This window comes from Pempheris klunzingeri, chromosome 22, assembly GCF_042242105.1.
Source record: "Pempheris klunzingeri isolate RE-2024b chromosome 22, fPemKlu1.hap1, whole genome shotgun sequence".
Classification (NCBI taxonomy): domain Eukaryota; kingdom Metazoa; phylum Chordata; class Actinopteri; order Acropomatiformes; family Pempheridae; genus Pempheris; species Pempheris klunzingeri.
In genome coordinates this window covers 2,631,695-2,651,060 of record NC_092033.1, presented here as the reverse complement: position 1 = coordinate 2,651,060, position 19,366 = coordinate 2,631,695, and the positions used below count along the sequence as shown (strand labels likewise).

The following is a 19,366-nucleotide window of genomic DNA, read 5'->3' as shown; positions in this document are numbered from 1 at the left end:
TTAATTAATCCTTTAAACAAATGTTAAAAAAAACATTAATCATTAAATATATTCTCACAACACACTGAAGAGTAAAACTAAACTCCGGTGACGTTTGCGTTACCCGGAAGAAGTGTCAGAGTGACTCCTCACTACTTTTACACCATCTCTGCTGCTACTTGCAAACGGTTGGGACTTCACGTGAGTCAAGTTTAGTTGTTTTCCCCATTTTTTAATTAATTTAATCGATTTTTAAAGTTCAACATACAACGAACTATGATTTCTGGTAGCGTTGTTATGTGTAGCCCAGCTAGCGATCGTGAAATAACAGCGTGGAAAGGCTAACAGGGGGAGTTAGTGGGAGTTGGCTAGCTTTGCCTTCTGTAGCAGCTAATTGAGCAACTCACGTTCAGCCCCGTCGGCGTTAAAAAAAATGCTAATTTCTCTGTATTTTGTCTTAAATTTCAGCTGAGCTCTTGGTAAACCCACTTAAAATTCGATTTAAAGCTTTCTGACGCGACTTTTCTGCATCTTCAGCCGTCCAGATACACAAAATGAACAACTCCAAGGACCCTGAAGTGTGCACCACTCCACACATAGTGAAAGAGGAGGTATGTGTGTGGTTGTAATGCTTTTATTTGTCTGATAAAAGTCTGACACCTGCCTTGAAATATAAATATTATATAATCTATTCCTATATTCAGATATGTCTTACTCCAGGGCTTTTGCATTAGGCTGTACAGGTCTGTCTAACCACCTAATTACTTGGTTTATAGTCATAGTTGGATGTTACTTTATAGCGCTGATAAAAACTGCTGTAATGTCAATGGAGTCTGGTGTGTCTGTGCACAATGATGCAAAATCATACACAGCTGAACGCTTACTGATGACAAAAACTATGTTTCCCATCATCTTTTTATACATTAGAAGATTTTCTAAACTGAAATATTTGATCCGTGTAGATACAAAACTTTATATATTTCAGTCAACTGGTAAAATATTCTTTATTGAATACAGTCAACGAGTGAATAAGGTTAAATTCAGCCATTTCCCTGCTGTTTAAACTTGTTTTTTCAAAAGATAAGATACTCAAAGGTGTTGCATTTCTTAATGTTTATGGATAATCTTTGTGATGTAAAGTTGTAAAGTTAAACTTGGGTTTCTTTTGGTTATGTTTCTTGTTTTTCAGACTATTACACAAGATTGTTGTTTGTTGCATTTTGTCCATATCTTACTTGCATATCTTCATATTTCAGTCCACTATGGACTTGTTGTTTCATTGATCGGACAAAGTCTTGGACAATATCTGATTTTGAATATGCTCATTGAAAAGTGCTTCATTTTCAACATAATCTGGTGTTTCATCATGTAAAGCAAAAGTATTTTAATATTTTAGATGAATATTTACTATACTAGAGTATATACTAGTAGAGTTACTGCAGCTCACGTAGTCATTTCCAAGTCTTTGTTTCTTCACTGAGCCGTTTAGCTTTTAAAGTGTTTCGATTACAGAGAAGTGTGTTGCATTCAGGACCGGTCAGATCATTTGAGCTCGGTGTGTTCACTGTCTGTGTCGCAGCTCATTGCAACAGGAAAATGGGTGAAGCTGGAGAAGACGACGTACGTGGACCCTGCTGGAAACACCAGGTACTGTTCCGTCTTTATGACAAATAAATACATTAAAACCTAAAATATGTTGTAATGTAAATAACCTAAACGGCTGAGAACCTCTAAACTAGCTGCTCTTCGATGAAATCCATTAACTTGCATTGTATATAGTGTTATAGAGTACCTTTTATGCACCCACATGCCGGCTGGTATTCGGATATTTACACTCGGTTTGGTCGCTCAGTATAAAGAATGAAAAATGGCTGTTTGGTTTATTGTGGGTGTGATGAATAAATGGATAACGGCAACAATAAAGTCATTTTTAAACCAATAAGATCATTTTTAAATCATTATTTAATGTCAAATTATGGATTTCTTTAGCACAAAGCCGTGTAATAAGCAGGATGACGTACAGCGAGCAGTAATTGTTACTTTAAAATGTATTGATAGTTTAAATCTTGATAACACCTTAGTGAATATATGCATATTATTATCTCCTTGAGCTCCACCCAGTTTATTAGGGTGTCCCCATTTCACATATTTCCATTTTATTTGTATTTTAATTGTTTTGTGACTGAACTTTGGCTGACGTGACTTTGCAGTCGAGCATCACTTCCTGCGCAGAGTTACACTCCCTGTTTTCATCCATTAGAACCTGGGAGACGGCGAAAAGGACAACGAGGCGAACCAACACAGAGGCAGACGGTGAGCGCCTCCGTTTCTCCCCGTTAGCTGGTCAGTCGAGCCGCTCATGTACAGACGGTGACACTCTTCTCCCGTAGGTGTGGGAATCATCGCCCTGCTGAAGCGGACGCTCCACAAGGACTGCGTAGTGATGGTGAAGCAGTTTCGTCCCCCCATGGGATGCTGGACTCTGGAGTTTCCTGCAGGTCTGGAGGTTTTCTCCTCAAACACTCCTGCAGACTTATTCACACACTAAACTACTTTGGTCCCGAGTTTTGTTTCGTACTCTGAAACACTTTGAATGATGCATTTTACCTCTGCTGCGCTCAGGGTTGATTGACGAGGGGGAAAGTGCTGAGGTCGCTGCTCTGAGGGAGCTAAAAGAAGAAACCGGCTACAAAGGGGAAGTGGTGGGAGTCACTCCAGGTACCATCGCACCACACAGAGACAAGCTGCACTCTTGATTGCATTAGCTGCCTCCTGTGGCTGTATCTTATCTCCTGCGGGTGTTGGAAGCGTTCAGGGTTCAGCAGAGCGAAAAAAGACGTTCGGTTCTCGTTATCTTTGGAGCACACAGTGCCGGTAGTGATGCTGTGATTGTTCCCTCTTGTGAGGGGCTCATTGCATGTGTGGTGGAATAATGCTTCAGAAATGATCCGAGGCACTGCAGGGTTTGTGCAAGATGAAGAAAATGCCTTTATTTTACAAAGCTTTGCATATTTAATCAGCGCAATATCGGACTAATCTTTTCCATTCCAAGAAAAATCAATCTTGGTGGTATTGTTGTCCTCATAAAGGCTGAATGGGACAGAACAAACTCAAAAGAGGAGTTTTCTGTGTCACTTAGCTTCTTCAATTAATGACAAAATCAAATCAAGAGAGCACTTTGTTTAAACCGTTTAAATCGAATGTGTCATCGCCAAATGATCGTGTCTCGATGTTTTTGTCTTGAGCGCAGTGACCTGTCTGGACCCCGGTCTGTCCAACTGCACCACCCAGATCATCATGGTCAACATCAACGGAGACGAGATGGAGAATATCAACCCGACCCAGCAGCTTGGTGAGCACACGGACTAATTCTGACCAATCCCCGACCCTGTTTGTTAGTTCTGACTGTGAAGAAAAGCTGATTATCGTAAAACAGGGTGTATAAAAGAAGTAGACGGAGGTCCCAGGTTTGAAAAGTGAGCAGGGGGCTCCAAGCAGAACTCTGATTGGATGGAAGTCTATGAGAAAATGACTTCTTACTTGATTTATTACCTCAGTGAACATTTTCCTGATGTGTTTCTGGTCTCAGTCGCTAGTTTACAGTCTTCTTCAACACAGCAGGATGTTAATTTATTAAATTATGGTCCCATTTAGGGGACAATAGAGCAGGGTGTTTGGCAGGGTGGGTAAAGAGAAAATTACCTCACATGATCTTTAACCGATAACTGAGAAGATCCACATGTACAGGCTACAGGCTCACATGATGAAGAACGTGGTTGAAATCCTGCGTAAGACCAACAGAGAGTTACATTAATTTGTCTGTAAATGTAGTTAACTCATGTGATCACATGATCTTTAACTGATAACCGACAAGATCCAAATGTGCCACCGCAGAGTCGTCAACGTTTTGACGAAGGGGTTTATTTTGTACAATACAGTTGTTTTATTTAAAGTAGGAGCTCCTCACCCAGCTAAACCTGACCTAGACCTGCTCATCAGTGCTGCAGCGTGGACACATCATGGCCTCTATCTAATGGATTCATTTAACTCATCTGGATTTACATGCAAGAATAAGCAACATTAATATTCTTTTAAGTTCTTATTGTATTAACAGTTAATTTTTAGCATCTCTGACGCAAAGTAGTTCATTTATTTCCACAAACCCGAGCAGAGCAGCAGGAAGCCTCAAGTCCAGAGCAGCTTGAGACATTTTCTTTGTTTCTCACCTTTGTGGTGTTGACGCACGATGGGCTTCGGGCTCATAATGAAATCCCACACCTTCAGCGAGTTGAACAGGTTAAGCTCTGACTGGAGGAAGAAGGCTCATTCCCTCTGTGCTGTATTTTAAGCAATCATTTGTCTGCACCATTAAAAAAAAAAACATGTTGGATAATCTCCTTCTCTTTTGCTCTTCCACAGGTGATGGAGGTGAGTTCCTCATTATATCAGAAATAATCCTGTTCTGTCATGAAGCAAATCGACATCACGCCTTTATCCTCTCTTCCCAGAATTTGTTGAAGTCATTCTTTTGCCTCTTGATGAATTCCAGATGAAAATAGATGGTGAGGCTTCGACTTTTCCACTTTGTAATGTTAATAATGATAGAAGAATAGTTTTTCAAAACGGCAAAAAATACTTAAACAAGCAGCAACAACAGCAATTAAAATACAACATATGAAACAGAAACATTGGAAAACACATGAATCATATGCTCTTAAACAACGCAGAACTGATTTTGGTTACATCTTCTGCATCAAAATTCAGATTATGGTCGAAGACAACATCCAGATTTTTAGCTAATAGTCTTAGAAACTGAAGATTCCTGTGTCCTTATTTAACTGTAAGAAATGAAGTGGCATCCAACATGTAATAGCAGGCAGGCAACAGTGTAAAGTATTCAGATTTTTAAGCTCTTCAGACTTAAAGGATACATCAAGCTGAGTGTCCTCTAGGTCAACAGCCTTTATTTTGACCGTCTTGGCTTGTTTTATCTCGCTTAGAGCTGCTGAAGAAAGAAAAAATCGTGGTGGACGCCAAAGTGTACATCTTTGCCATGGGGATGGTGCAGGCCTTCTTCAAGCCGAGGGAGCTCCCCGTCCTGAAGCAGTGAAGACTAAAGGTTCAGGACGAGTCTTTGCTGTTACCAAGGGCTCCTACGCAGGGCTGGAAAAATTCATTTTGGAAAGGATTGTCAAATTGTATTAAGAAACTGTATGAAAAGTTGTTGTTGCTTTGTGGTTCTAGACCCCATTTAACTTCATGTTTTAACATTTGTTTCTATGAAGTGCAGTGACCATCCATAGAGCAACGCAGCAGTTAGAAGATGCAACACAGCCGAGTGTTTAAATCACACCAGACACAGAAATCTTGGAATCAAAGTGTTGGATTTAGGAACTGAACCTATGAAGGAGCCCTATTTTGTAGCAGACCGTGTTTTGTGCTCGGTGTCGAGGTGCTACCGAACACTTCAAGACCTCAAACATACTCTGGTGGCCAATGTTGGCGCTCTTATTGCAGACTGTGTTTCAGGCTTTAGTCTGGTGTGCCTTAAGTGACAAAAAGTCATTTCCAGGATTTTATGAGATTACGTGTAGTTTGACGAGATGAATTTGTTGTAATTTAGTGATTGTAAAACATTCCTTTACATGTGCTAACATACTGTTCTGCCTGCTTAAAGGATAATTCCAGTATTTTCTTTTTTTTTTTTTTTTTACACATTTTGGGAGAAATGGCTGCTAGGTACACAAACTGTTGGTATTGGTCCAGTACGAACGTAATGGCTGCAATATAGTCTTGTACTGGATCGAAGTACATCCACTAAAAGTGCTCATTTTTGGCTCAGATTATTAATCAGTGTCTGACAATGTTACAGAAAGGATCCCTACAGAGAAAGACCTGTAAGATCCTTTTCGTTAAACCAGAAACAGCCTTTATAGTATTTGGTTCAAAGCCACCAGACTTCATTGACAAAAATGGTAATTTAACAGGAGGAGTTGCTGGTCTACCACTGTCTTGAACATTTAGTTTGTTTGTGTTATTGTGTGATTTTGGTGTTTTATAAGGTTAGATTGAGTCCAACACAGTATTCCTGCAACAGAGTAACACAAACAAGCTAACTGATGTGGCCGGCCACTACTGTATTTTGCAAAGTAAAATTGCTGTTTTTGTCAATGGAGTCTGGTGAGTTTGAATTGCACGATAAAGCGGCTGTTATTGTCAAATAAAAAGGAGCTTACAGGTCTGTTTCTGTAGGGATTCTTTCTGTAATGTTGTCAGACACTTCGAATTACAATCTGAGCCTGTCAGTGGCAAAACAAGTACTTTTTAGTGGACGTACTTTCATTGGGCACAATTGTTCCTTAAGCACTACATTACAGCCTGTTCACTGCCCGTTCTCAGCTGCCAGTGGAGGTGATCTGCTCTACTTTACTGGAACAAAAGTTTTTGTACCTTCCAGTCATTTCAAACCCAAAACATGTAAAAATAGGGCCCAGGTTTAAATATACAGGAATTATCTTTTAATGTGGATAAAAAAAAATCACCCTTTCTGTTCAAAACTGACTGTTACTGATCAAGGATGCTTGATTTAGTTTTTTTTTGTGTTGTTGTTTTTTTTGGAAAGACAGTCACTCGCTTTAGAGGACATAGACATGCCATTAATCACAAAATAACACATGTACTGTGATAATGGAGTATTTAATTGGTTTATTAACAACAGCGTTAACACAATAAGAAGAAGGGGGGGGGGGTGTATTTCTCTCATATTTCCAATGTAATGAACAACAGAGGTACTGTAGTGATAGAGAAACTAACTGATGAATAGGAAATATTCCATGCTGTGCCTCCAACCTCGTTATGGTGCAATTAACTGGACATTGATGACGTGCTTATAACAACTAGAAATTACTGACCAATGAATAAATGTGATGCTACCTTTGCCTGCCTCACCTGAATCTGTGTTTCTGTGTCAAGGGCTGCGACAAATAGCTTTTTAAGTGTCAAAGCTTTGATTTGATATGTGATTTTACTCCATGGAGAAAAGATAAACTCCTAGGTCTATAACCATGCAACAAAAAAAGATAAAAAATTAGCAAAGTGGGAGAGTGTCCTTAAATTTCCTTTATTTTTAAGCTTCATAATTATTGTTGGCTGTAATAAATTTAAATGCCACTTTACTCATGAAAGAAACTTTAATACTAAACAACTTCTTACTGTTGTTTTCCGCCTGTGTGCTACACTACAGTCCCGCTGGCGGCGCTAATGCGCTCTTAAGCGAGTTTCCCCAACCGCCAATTGAAGCCACAGAAGAAGAAGAAGAAGCAGAGCCGACCAATCAGGTGGCTCCTTCACCAACACAAACTATTAGAGCCGAAGAAGTGGTGAAGAGTTTTCACGACGGCAAAAACAGAGAAAGAAGTCGATGTTTGAGTCGGTTAGTTTGTTGACATTAGCGGCGACAGCTCACTTGAGTTTTAGGGCAGAATGAAGGCTGCAAACACGAGCGGAAAATAGCGTTAAAACGAGTATAAATAAGCTAGCAACAGCCGTTGGTTAGCTAACACTACTCCTGTTTAGCCCAAGCGTTGACGGTTCGAGTCTGCGTTTTTGCACAAGCTAACAGCATCAATACTTAGTTTTCTGACTCCATGTTAGTATTTAACTAAGTTCTGAATCCTTGGTGTTACCTTTTGTAGCTTTGTTAACCTACCAGAAGACGGATGCGCTGGACACGAAGATGGAGGAGGCTGTGAAAGGTGAGTTAAACATAACCAGGTAAGGCGAGTAGCTAAAGATGGCGCAGGAGTCAAACAGGTGAAGATGAGAGCAACTAACTAGCACATACTTTTACTAGCTAGCTAACGTAACGTTATGTATGTAGTCATTTATGAGTCATGCGTTTAGACTGGGTCAGACACAGAAGTTTCACCCAGTTTCACAGGCTTTTCTCCAGAACACTGTTCTTGTCAGAGTGTGAATGCCTCTGGTTTTACATTTGGACCATTACATGACTCTAAACTCCACTAATATCCATATGTGAGATATTTACAGGCTTGCAGTTGAGTAAAATTTCACACATGTTGAGTAAAGAGAGAGGAACCAGCATCTTATCAAAGGATATGATGGTAGTGAATAGCACTTTAGAGACTGAACAGATGGATATGAAAGCTACAGAGTGGCTGACACTGCGTGAGGACCAATCTGATGCATTGGGTTGTGTTGTGCTGACTGACTGTTGTGTGGTTTCCCAGGGAAGGTTAAAAGGAGGCACCTGAGTGCAACGGAGTGTCGTGAACTGGGTCGCAGTGCAGATGGAACCAGTGCCCTCACCCAGCCCCAAAATGTCAACCGCAACCCCAACCAGGGCCTTTACCCTAGGACACCCACCAAGCGACGGAAATGTGGTAATTTGCTGTAAACTGTCTGTTTTCAGATTTGGAAGAACATTCATAGCAGTCTGGTATCTATTGCACACAATTCTTTGGTAGGAAGGCGTAGAAATTAATGTCAGACTTCTTTCTTACTCCTTATACCATCAGCATCTGCCTCAGGAAGTCCTGCTGGGAAACAGAAGGACATTCACGACTTCTTCTCTGTGACAAAAGTCATCAGCTCCAGTCCGCACAAATCCTCCCAGCCCTGCTCCTCCGCACACACAAACGGTCTCAATGTAGAGCCTTGTCCCAAAGAAGAGCCAAAGGTTGTGAATGAAGTGGACGACGAGGAGGATGAGGATGATGATGTCAGCTTGTTAGCTGCTGCAGTGGCACCAGGACCTGAAATGGAGGAGGAGGAGGAGGTGGTTGATAATGTAACTTGGTTGGCTGCTACAATGGTGCCAGAACCTGAGACAAAGCAGCAGCTGCAGGGGACTGTGGATTATCTGGAGGGAATGACAGCAGAGATGTTTGGGGACGATGATGAATTTGACCAACTTGACAGAGACAACGAGGAAGAGGAGGTGGAGCCCCTCCCTGACGCCCACTATGGGCTCCTGGGCAGCGGCAAGGACCTGCTGCAGCCGCAGGGCTGCATAGACGACCTTCCAGAGGAGGTGCTGAGGCAAGTGCTGTGCCTCCTCCCCGCCCAGGACCTCTACCGCAGTGGGAGCCTCGTCTGCCATCGCTGGAGAAACATCATCCAGGACAACAAGGTTAGACAAACCACAGAGTTGTGTTAAGTTATCAGTAGTTAAGGTCCATTACCTTAGGAGTGACGTAACAAAAGCAGGACCAGTGTGCACTTGCTGTGTAAATGATCTTCAGCAGGTTTTTAAATGAAAAAAGGACATTGTTGTTTATCTCCAGGTTGCACGTTACCGGTCTAGTTATATCAGTTCTTTTCAATGTAATGTAAATTGAAGTTCACCAAACTAATGCAGTTGTTGTGGATGTTAAGTGTTTTCTGTTGTGCAGTTTGTCCCCTTCAAGAAACAATACTTCCGCTACATGATGAAGGAGAGGGCTACAGTGCTGGAGATCCTCTCCCTCCTGAAGACCAGCGGCATCATACAAACAAACAACAAACAACCGCCATCACAGCACAGCATACGATACCTTGTTGTGTAAGTCTGCATCTCCTCAGTAAGGCACATGTCTGTGACAATACATACATGAAGAAGAGTCTGTTTGTGTCAGACATGCTCTGATGTGGATCTCTTTGTTCTGACTGACCCGATAACCGATAACATTAATCATTAACCTCCAAAGCAAAAGTTCAGACTGAGGTAAACAATTATAGCAACACAAAGCTGCTTAGGATGAAGTTTAAAGTGGCTACATATGATTATATGACACTACTGATGACAAAAGTGTGGCATGCATAGATGTGTAACTGTTCCCTGTGCTAATTATTGTTTGTGTGTGTGTGTTTTGGTCAGTTTAATGGCCCAGCATAACGTCGGAGAGCGGGTGAGGCCAGAGGACGTTCTGGAGTGTGTGAAGAAACATCGTCTTTTTCCTCAGGCCAAGGCCTCCATCAGATTACGTATTCCTGATATTCAGAAGCACTTTAACCTCGGCATCGAGGTACGACTTTCACACATAAATACACAGGTCCTCTGCTAATAATGTGGAGAAAATGGAGCTCACACTGTGCACGTGACCACTGTGGAACTTACCTGAAGATCTGCACGTCACTCGTGTCCAACCTGCAGGGTCCCAACCCGTTCGCAGCCATGGCGGTCATACTGATCCTCAGTGAGAGTGTCAGGGACGTGCAGGCCTTGGTGTCGCTGCTCACCGGCTGCATGTCGCACATCGCCATCTCAGAGTTCCTCTGCCACATGGCCATGATGCTACTCGCCATAAAGAGGAGCAACATCCAGATCAGCAACAGGTAAGAGCTGCAAGCGTTGGAGCTTTAAATTCCCACATTATTCTAGTCAGCCTTTACGATTGTTTTGTTTTTGGCCTCTTCAGGTTGCATTACAACATCTACTACGTGCTTCACCTGATGGAGAACGGTCCCTTTTCTGTCAGCTCTGGTCAGAGCGGGTGAGTACATGGATGTCACTGATGTGCATGAGAAATAAGTGCAGCCTGTCTTAATTCTTCATAACGATGCCTCCACTTAAGGCTCTGCAGGGTGGAGGAGGTCCAGACAACATTTATTCTAACTCCAATCTTTCTGTAAACAGTTAAACAGTTGTTTGTTTCTGTGGTCAGGCAAGTGTATTTACACAGCTCCCTCACTTCATGCTGGTCATGTGACACTAAGCCAACAGGAATTGGACTTTTGGATATTTAACTGTTGTCCCTATATGTGTGTGTGTGTGTGTGTGTGTGTGTGTGTGTGTTTCTGATAGGCAGCCTCAGATTCAGCTCACATGTGAGCAGCAGCACATCCTCAGCCACGACATCCAGGAAGACCATGTGGTCAAGATCATAGCTTTTGCAGGTACAGTGGCGCCATGGCAGAAACACCACCAAGGGGGCGCACTTTCTCTAGACAAGTCTCCTCTTGACTTTCTGAGGGATCCAAAGAGTTTATATGTTGTGTGTTACCAGAAAATTATGGGTTTCCTAGGGTGGCAAAATAGTAATAATATGAAGAATAATAATGATAAGACTGAGTGGCCCGGTCTTTCTGCCACAGGTACAGGGAAGACGACCACGCTGGTGAAGTACGCCGAGCAGCGGCCGCACCTCCGCCTCCTGTATGTGGCCTTCAACAAGTCGGTGGCCACTGAGGCGCAGCGCCGCTTTCCCAGAAACGTGGACTGCAAGACTGTCCACTCATTGGCCTTCAAAGATGTCGGGAGGAGGTGAGAACCAAAGCCTCCCTTCATTTGCATTAAGATTTGGGTGTTGAATGCAACCGTAGAATTAACCTCAACTTTGGTTCATGTTGTCTTCGTGTCCTGATGTTTATATGGTCCATTTTAAAACTATGTCGTACTGTTCAGGTACCACAGTCGTCGGAAGCTGACCTGTAACCTCAATCCATTCACCATCAACTGTGTTCTGCCCGAAGGCCGCGGCGGCTATGTCAAAGCCAAAGTGGTGGCCACGACTCTCAACACGTTCATGGGTTCAGCGGATCCGGTCATCGACCTCAGACACGTCCCCATCACCACCATGAACAGGCATGGCGAGAAGACGGCGATAGATCCATATGAACGACCGGTACGAACACTGCAGACCTTTTTATTTTTAGTGTGAATAAAGAATAAGAGCACGAGCACTGCAAAGTCACATTTAAACGGTTTCTTTTATTGTGAAATCCTAGTTGTTTGCCCGTGACGCACGGATGATCTGGGACAAGATGAAGGATCTCAGTGAGACAAAAAAAGACGCTTACCACATGACGCATGATGGTACGCCATTTTGTTTTAATGGTTGAAATGAATGAAATTGTTCCTGCTTTAATGTTGGAGGGACAAAGTGGTCAACAGAACCTTTTCTTTTCAGGTTACCTCAAGTTGTGGCAGCTCCAAATCCCCAAGCCCCAGCTGTCCGACCAATACGACGCCATTTTCATCGATGAGGCGCAGGACTGCACTCCAGGTAGTGACGCCTAAACTGTCGCTCAGTCCTGCTCGATAGCGCAAAAGCATGATTTCAATCTTTTATGCGTAACTTTCCTCTCCCCCAGCCATCATGGACGTGCTGCTGTCTCAGCGCTGTGGGAAAATCCTGGTTGGAGATCCTCATCAGCAGATCTACACCTTCAAAGGCGCCGTCAACGCCCTGCAAATAGTCGACCACACACACATCTACTACCTGACACAGGTACGCACACACACACACACACAGTAAACGGAGGGATTACTTCCACCTGATGACTCTCATTATAAAACAGCGGTGCAGTGCCTGTTTGGAGGCTCTTTGTTTGAATGACAAAATGATTTTTTTTTGTCCAGAGTTTTCGGTTTGGTGCTGAAATCGCCTATGTGGGTGCCACCATCCTTAAAGTGTGCAAAGGAGTGCAGAAGATTCTGGTGGGAGGAAAGCAAAAAGGTAAGTACGGTGTCACCTACCTAGAAAGACTTTCTACAAAATGAGATTCTATTAAAATGTAAGAATGATAATCGAATATTTTCCTGCTTCTTGGCTCGTCTGTGTTCACGCTGTAGGCGGCGTGTGTGACGAGACCGCTGTGAAGGTTGAAGCCGCCATCAGGACGGGTGTCCGTCCTTGCCAGGGGACGACGGCCATCTTGTCGAGGTGCAACGTCAGCGTGTTCACCGAAGCAGTACGGCTCACCGACGTCAACCCACTCTGCCGGATCCACTTCGTAGGAGTGAGTGTGTGTGTGATTGTTTATGTGTGTGTATGTTTGTCAGTCAGTAAATACATTTTTATATTTGTATTTTAATATATTTTGTATTTTTATGCACAACACAAAAAACGAAACAATAAATGAGACACTGTGGAGGAAACATACCTCCTTGTCAGACCTGTAAACCTTATTTAAAGGAATAGTTTGACATTGGGAAATACACACACATGAGATTGGCACCCATCTTCTCATCTAACTCTCAAAATGTGTATATCAGGGTTTCTTTACCGTTAGTTGGTTACTTTTTCCTTCAAGAGCTGCTGCTTTTGTCCAACATCTGTAACTTTTAGCATAAAGATTTGAGTTACCAGTATTCTATCTATTGGAAAGCTTGATGCAAAGCTAACTAGTTAATCCAGGGCCTTACATCTGCCTTTTCATTCAGGGCGTCAAAAGTATCGGCCTGAATAGGATCCTGGACCTCTGGCACCTGATGCAAGGGGCAGGACAGGAAGTCCAAAGGCCCGGCGGACAACCAAAATGTGAGATTCATCCAAAAACGCACATTTACCCTGTGAGTTAGTTAAATTCTGACATTTTGTTGAACTTGCTCTGCCTTCAGTCATCAGGGACACTCTTATTCGCTGCTTCGCCAAGAAAAACACAAATGGCTTCTGGGCCCTGAAGAAGTACGTGGAGCAGACGGAGGACAAGGAGCTGGAGGCCAAACTCAACATCGTGGAGAAATACACGAGTCGCATCCCCGAGCTGGTGATGCGCCTGGAAAGGTGCAATGAAGATGACTATCACAGTGCAGGTGTGTAAATAAAAGCACTTTTTAGTGCTTTAACACGTGACAGACACAAAATAAAATGTTAAATATCAAGAAAGGAGGTAAATGTACAATGTCGAATCCCAAAATATGCCGTTAAATTTGACGTCCATGACCACGAATCTGCAGCATCAGACATTCTGCACCTCTGTTACCGTCGGCAAATCTCACGGGGGGGGGGTTGAAAAAGTGCCTGTTCTCAGCCCCAAACCTGCCGACTCCCACAGGTGATTTACTTAAAGGCTCATTGATGTGCTTTTTACTTGTGGAGGAACATTGAGATACACCAGGTTTGACTAAATGATCAATTCATTTGTGGGTTTTGATCTTTTCATGGTATTTAATGACGATATTAACAGCTCTCTTTTCTCTGGTTCCGCTGTTTTATAGTTTAATTTGGATATAATGAACGTTTGGACGCATACGTTCATTTAGGAACAGTTCAAATCTAATTTTAAAAAAGAAAAACTCTTAACTCTGAGGTTTGATATATATATATAAAAGATATATATATATATGATATAAACCTTTTTCCAGGCAGTTAAAATGTGATCCTGATGTCCGCTCTTTTGTTCCAGACTTCATTGTCGGGACGGTCCACAAGGCCAAAGGTCTGGAGTTCGACACGGTGGTGGTCTCCGATGACTTCACCAAGGTTCCCTGTTCGAGACACAACCAGCTTTTCAGTCCCAACTTCTCGTTCGGTACGTTTCTTTGGACAAACCCTCCGTAGATTGCAGGTTTTTGCCAGACTGTATTTGCTGCCTAATTATTAAGTCTTGTGTTTGGGGTTGCCTGTCTGTTTGACAGTTCGACCGGGCCAGGACATCTACCTGAGTCTGATCCACAGTGGTCTTTGAAGGCAGCATAAAATGTGATTAATATTTGAATATTTGTCTTCCCCGCTCAGATGATATCCCCGACGATGAGTGGAACCTGCTCTATGTGGCCGCGACTCGTGCCAAGACCTCGCTGATCATCACTAAGAACATCCGCCACATCCTCACAATGGCCGGGGTAAGATCTAACCGTGTGCCCTCACTCCTTATACATGCTTCTGCAGCCTCATGCGTGTTTGCATATTCAAATCACAGCCACAGTCATATCTGATGTTGCTAGAAAACAATGACAAGCGCAGCGACTATGAGTAGCGTCTCCTTTAAATAAAGCTGTTGTTATAAAGATGAGTCCAGACCTGCTGAGCCGTTCTGGTTTTGTTAAAGAGAAGTGAGATCACACATTGACGTCAGACATGATCTAGACAAACGTTGTCTCATCACCGCCGGCCTTGCGGAGCAGCTTCACATCCTCACAGGGGCCTGAACTAAAAGCCAGATGTGTTTTATTGTGCAAATTCCTTGAGAACAAATTGTTGTTTGAATTCCTTGGGAAATGTTATTTTCTTCAAAAATATCTATGAATTAGGAAAATGCTGTTCCCACAGCAGAAGCATTAAGTCGCTGTTTAGTCTTCAAGATGGCATTCTTAAACCTGGATCAGACCAAGTGCTCTGCCAGATGTTATGAACCAAACTGGAGCCAAATCTGACTGAGCTTCTCTTTTGTTGTTTCTGTTGCTGTCATACAAATTAAATTAAATGAATGACTGACTGGCTGCTGTCTGCACCCGAAGAGTGCAGGGAAGTAAAACCACCAGGCAGCGCTGCATTAATTATTAAGCTCCTCACTTCCTCTTCATTTCACTCTGGACCACGGGCTTCGAACACAGACCGACTTGTTGGCGCTGCCCCAGCGACTAATGAACTTTAGTCCTGGTTTATAGCTCCTCAGTAGGAAAAGCACAGGTGGTGCTATTGATATTAACAATGTCTCTGACTTATTAAAGGGCCCCCGTCAGTCGTGACGCTGTGACTGATGTCGTGTTCATTCTGGATCAGTCATAGCAGCTTGTTGTCTGTAATACTGTTTAACATCCAGAAGATACGGGTACGTGGACGACCTGGCCATTATGCTGCGACAACAAACGTGGGAGGCGATGGAAGAGGGCCTCAACCTGGACATGGTTATCTTGGCCGCCTACTTTCGTAGGTGGCGCCTGCAGCTCAGCACTGATAAAACGGTGGTGGCAGCATACCACCTCAACAACAGGGAAGCCAACAGGGAGTTGAAGATCTACCTCGCCGGCAATGGACACCGCTGAATCGCCTACGCACCAGGGTCTGATAGACGGTGCAGTGTGCGAGTGCGGGGAGCACATCACCACCACCTGTCCCCTGTATAGACCACCATCGGAGGAGGGACCTGAGACGAGGGCGTGGCTGCACGACAGAGCTGGACATATGACGATACACGAAAGAAGAAGAAGTTGTCTGTGAAATGTCAGGAAATGATCTCCAGGTGCCCAAAGTGATGCATTCAAAAACTTCTCACTTAATTACCTCAGTGAACATTTTCCTGCTGAGTTTCTGCTCTCTGTCGCTAGTTTACAGTCTTCTTCAGCACAGCAGGATGTTCACTTAGTGAACTGTGGTCCCATTTAGAGGACAGTAGACGATAAAGCAGAGTATGTTTTAGGGCGGGACTACGTACTGACTCTAAATCTAACCAATCAGATGTGTGGGAAGAACCTGCGCATCCTTTGTGGCTCTTAAACCAAGTTGGCACTATAATCCCCACTTTGCTCCGAGAAATGTAGGTGTTACATAGAGCAAAGGGTTCAGAGATGTGACCCAGCGTCCGCCGTGAAAACAACAGAAGAGACACTGTGGAGTTTATCTGCTTGTGGCTCGTGTAGTCCTGAAGCACGTTCAGCCTTAAAACGTCTTTTCCCAAACACAATAAAACTATTTATTAATACACATGATAGGACGGGACTGCTCGAACAGAGTGCAGCTGAAGTTGCAGGTGTAAGCAGTGATTTTCAGTGTTCAGAGTTACATTTGCTTCATCAACAGCAGCACCCGTCTGCTACATCATTTTCTTTAACATTCACAGGGTCGAGCACCGTGAATTCAAAATGTTCCCCCTCAGGTTGGGCAGCAGAATACTTGCTCACTTGTGATCAGTTTAAAATCTCTTTAAACTAAATCTTATTTCCTGGTTTGTACAATAAACTACATCGTCCTCTCTCTACATAACCACACTTCCCCAGGAGTACTTCCTGAAATCGGAGATGCCCGGCGCCTTAGTGAAGGAGGGCGAGCCCCTGCCGTGCTGCGTCACGGACTGTCCCAACTGCATCACCCCCGGCTCTGCATTCATCATGTGCAAACAAAAGATGAGATGTGTAAGAACATGTAACACGTCGTTATGTGAAGATTTTATTGGGAGAAAAAGGCCACGGTTACTTTTTAAAGTCTTGTTTTGTGTCTCTGTCCAGACGGACGGTGTGACTGCTGAAGGCCCGCTGTGTGAGAGGTGTGTGTGGACCCGCATCGGGCCGACCGTCTTCCTCATGACGGACGACGTGCTCTCGATGGCCGAAATCCCACGGGGATTCCGTCCGGCGGTCCCCCACGGGATGCTCCTGGCTCTTTTCTAACCCTTCTTGGACCTAAATCCCTCGGTGTTTGAAAAGCAACCTTCAAGCCGGCCACTCAGAGACACCGAAAGAGACTGAACACGACTGAAAGTGTGTTTAATTATCAGACAAAACTACTTTTCAATGTGAGTGTTTTTGTATTGTTTTTATAAGTGACGTTTTTCTGAGAAGGATCGTGGGAATTGGATTCCCTTTTAGAGAGGCAATTAACGTTTAGCTTTAGGAAGCCTTTAGCTCCCAGTGGCCTTCAGCAGAGAACTGAGGTTTAACTGGAGAGCACAGTTTGGTGTGTGTGACAGAAAAGGAGCATTAAAAAGAAAAACTGACCAACTTGTCGACTTTTACTCAGAAAAACAAAACATTTGAGTGTCTTTTTTTAAAATCAAACCTATTATTAATTTAACAGGCTGAGTTAATATCAATGAACATTGCTAGTCCCTGATCAGACGTCCCCTTAAAATAAAAGAACAAAAAGGTAAAAATAAAACGATTAAAATGTCCACGCAGGAAATGACGTGACGTTAATGACGCAGCTAAATGTGACATGAGGGCATCGAAGCAGGCAAACAGTCGCAGATGAAGCACAAAACACATGAAGCAGCGTTAGAAAATTATCATTTAGATGAAGCAGGCATCACACCGACGTACTGAACATGAGAGAAGCTGCACAGGAACCAAAACCACAAGATAAAACACATGCTGGTGCAGCAATAAGGGAGGAAATTCATCACAGACCGACACCGACTCGCTCACATTTATAACACTGGTTTATTGATAGTCTAAACGACCCAATATGCTTTTGGTTACTTGCGTGTGTGTGTGTGGGAAATAACTGATTTTCATGAGGGTAATAATGCTCTGGCTTTGTGGCAGTGGACATGCCGTGTTGGGGCCTCCTCAAACGGTTGATTTCATAGTGATAACAATGCTTGGACTCGCTGAGCTCTGTGCGTTTTGCCAAACAGCTGCCTCCAGCCGGCTCCGTCCTCTTGAGACAAACGGCGTCTCCTTTGTTGGCAAAACACCACAAAAGCTTTCAGTGCAAAAATGAGAGCAAACAAAAACACGTCCAAGAGGCTATGCAAGACTGACAACTTCAAAGAAAAACAACTGAACTGGACAGGAGGAAACATGTCAGTGTTGTATAATGAGTCTACACAGTTCTGACTTAAAAGCTGACTACCAGCAGCTGTAAAAGTCCCTCATTGATAAAAAACATTCATTTAAAAAAGAAAAACAGGGATTGACAGTAGAGATTAACAAATAAAAACAAGAGGGGTGCTTTAAAAGGCTGCATATTTCATTCTGTTATAACTATGGGAGCCAATTTCCACCACTGTTACGGGCAAAAAGATCATTTAAGAAGTAATTAGAAGTTCTCTCAAAACAATGAGAAACATTTGAGATCATCATTATCGAATAATGATTATTAAAAGTTTTTCAATGTTTTAAGATCTATTTTGAGATTTCTAATCAAGATACTAAGTCATCATTTTAAGGTTTCTTACTATGATGAGTTTCCAATTTTCTAATTTCAACATACTATCAATCACTATTTTGGAGAAAAAATATGATCAAAGTCATTATTTTTAGATGCAAAGTAATTTTAAGAGTTTCTAAATGTCACTTTTGAGAAACAATATTCATATTTACAGATACTAAGTCACTATTTTGAAAAAGTTTCTAATTATTTTGAAATACTAACTCATAATTTCAGAAAGTTTCACATTATTATGATTTACAGGATGGTATTTTGTCTGCATCACAGTGGCAGAAATGGGCCTCTCCATACATCACTGAGGTATTTGCATGAAAATGGAAAGTAAAGTTCATACAGCGGCACACAAAACAACACTGATGAACACAGTTGATCGTTTTAAAAGCTACTGATCAGCTCGTAAATGTCTCAGGAAATTATACATATTTCAAGAATCTTGATACAGTGATCAACAATACATACTTTGATATACAGCACCTACAGTATATCTACTATATACTGATTGTTCTGAGCCACGAGTTGCTACCAGGTTATATATTGGCAGCTTTTATATTCCTGTGAGGCAACATCCAAAACAAAGAAAGTGAGGCACGGGCTGAGGCACGACAGTCATAAAACAATTAATCATCAGCAAACAACTTGATCTGGAGACTGACGGACACTTCATTAAACGCAGGGAGTGTCAGAAAAACGCCATTTCTTGACATTTCTTCTTTTATTTTCCTGGTTTTAACAACCAAGAGACAGTTTTTACTCTGTAATTAACACCATTAATATATATATATATATTTTTTTACACATATGCCAGGACCTGGATCTTCCTCGTGGTATTGGTA

The 19,366-nt window shown here is 42.6% G+C and overlaps 2 protein-coding genes across 4 annotated transcripts; both read left to right on the top strand.

Moving 5' to 3' along the window:
• Positions 1–505: 505 nt before the first annotated feature.
• Positions 506–5,716, top strand: nudt5 (nudix (nucleoside diphosphate linked moiety X)-type motif 5). Its single transcript, XM_070853766.1, has 9 exons — positions 506–590; positions 1,559–1,626; positions 2,240–2,292; positions 2,370–2,477; positions 2,602–2,697; positions 3,230–3,331; positions 4,399–4,407; positions 4,488–4,541; positions 4,980–5,716. The coding sequence occupies exons 1-9, from the start codon at positions 534–536 to the stop codon at positions 5,087–5,089; spliced, it is 657 nt and encodes a 218-aa protein (XP_070709867.1). The 5' UTR covers positions 506–533; the 3' UTR covers positions 5,090–5,716.
• Positions 5,717–7,454: 1,738 nt separating this feature from the next.
• Positions 7,455–17,363, top strand: fbxo18 (F-box DNA helicase 1). Of its 3 annotated transcripts, XM_070853670.1 has the most exons (22): positions 7,455–7,529; positions 7,674–7,733; positions 8,229–8,381; positions 8,517–9,130; positions 9,393–9,541; positions 9,857–10,004; positions 10,103–10,314; positions 10,398–10,472; positions 10,784–10,875; positions 11,074–11,242; positions 11,384–11,603; positions 11,707–11,794; positions 11,889–11,984; positions 12,073–12,209; positions 12,341–12,437; positions 12,554–12,720; positions 13,145–13,241; positions 13,322–13,516; positions 14,110–14,235; positions 14,442–14,548; positions 16,643–16,777; positions 16,871–17,363. In XM_070853670.1, the coding sequence occupies exons 2-22, from the start codon at positions 7,715–7,717 to the stop codon at positions 17,030–17,032; spliced, it is 3,258 nt and encodes a 1,085-aa protein (XP_070709771.1). In that variant the 5' UTR covers positions 7,455–7,529; positions 7,674–7,714; the 3' UTR covers positions 17,033–17,363. The 3 variants fall into 3 exon arrangements, with proteins under 3 accessions (XP_070709771.1, XP_070709772.1, XP_070709770.1); XM_070853671.1 differs by lacking the exon at positions 7,455–7,529 and having other exon boundaries at positions 7,659–7,733; positions 10,133–10,314; XM_070853669.1 differs by lacking the exon at positions 7,455–7,529 and having other exon boundaries at positions 7,659–7,733.
• The last annotated feature ends 2,003 nt before the right edge of the window (positions 17,364–19,366 follow it).

What these genes read in the sequence shown, in the direction of transcription:
- nudt5 (XM_070853766.1), top strand. Translation starts at nt 534, where the DNA reads ATGAACAACTCCAAGGACCCTGAAGTGTGCACCACTCCACACATAGTG. An exon ending in GACCCTGCTGGAAACACCAG is followed by an intron (nt 1,627 to 2,239) that starts GTACTGTTCCGT and finishes TTCATCCATTAG; the next exon opens with AACCTGGGAGACGGCGAAAA. An exon ending in AACCAACACAGAGGCAGACG is followed by an intron (nt 2,293 to 2,369) that starts GTGAGCGCCTCC and finishes CTTCTCCCGTAG; the next exon opens with GTGTGGGAATCATCGCCCTG.
- fbxo18 (XM_070853670.1), top strand. An exon ending in CAAGATCATAGCTTTTGCAG is followed by an intron (nt 10,876 to 11,073) that starts GTACAGTGGCGC and finishes TTTCTGCCACAG; the next exon opens with GTACAGGGAAGACGACCACG. An exon ending in GGCGCAGGACTGCACTCCAG is followed by an intron (nt 11,985 to 12,072) that starts GTAGTGACGCCT and finishes CCTCTCCCCCAG; the next exon opens with CCATCATGGACGTGCTGCTG.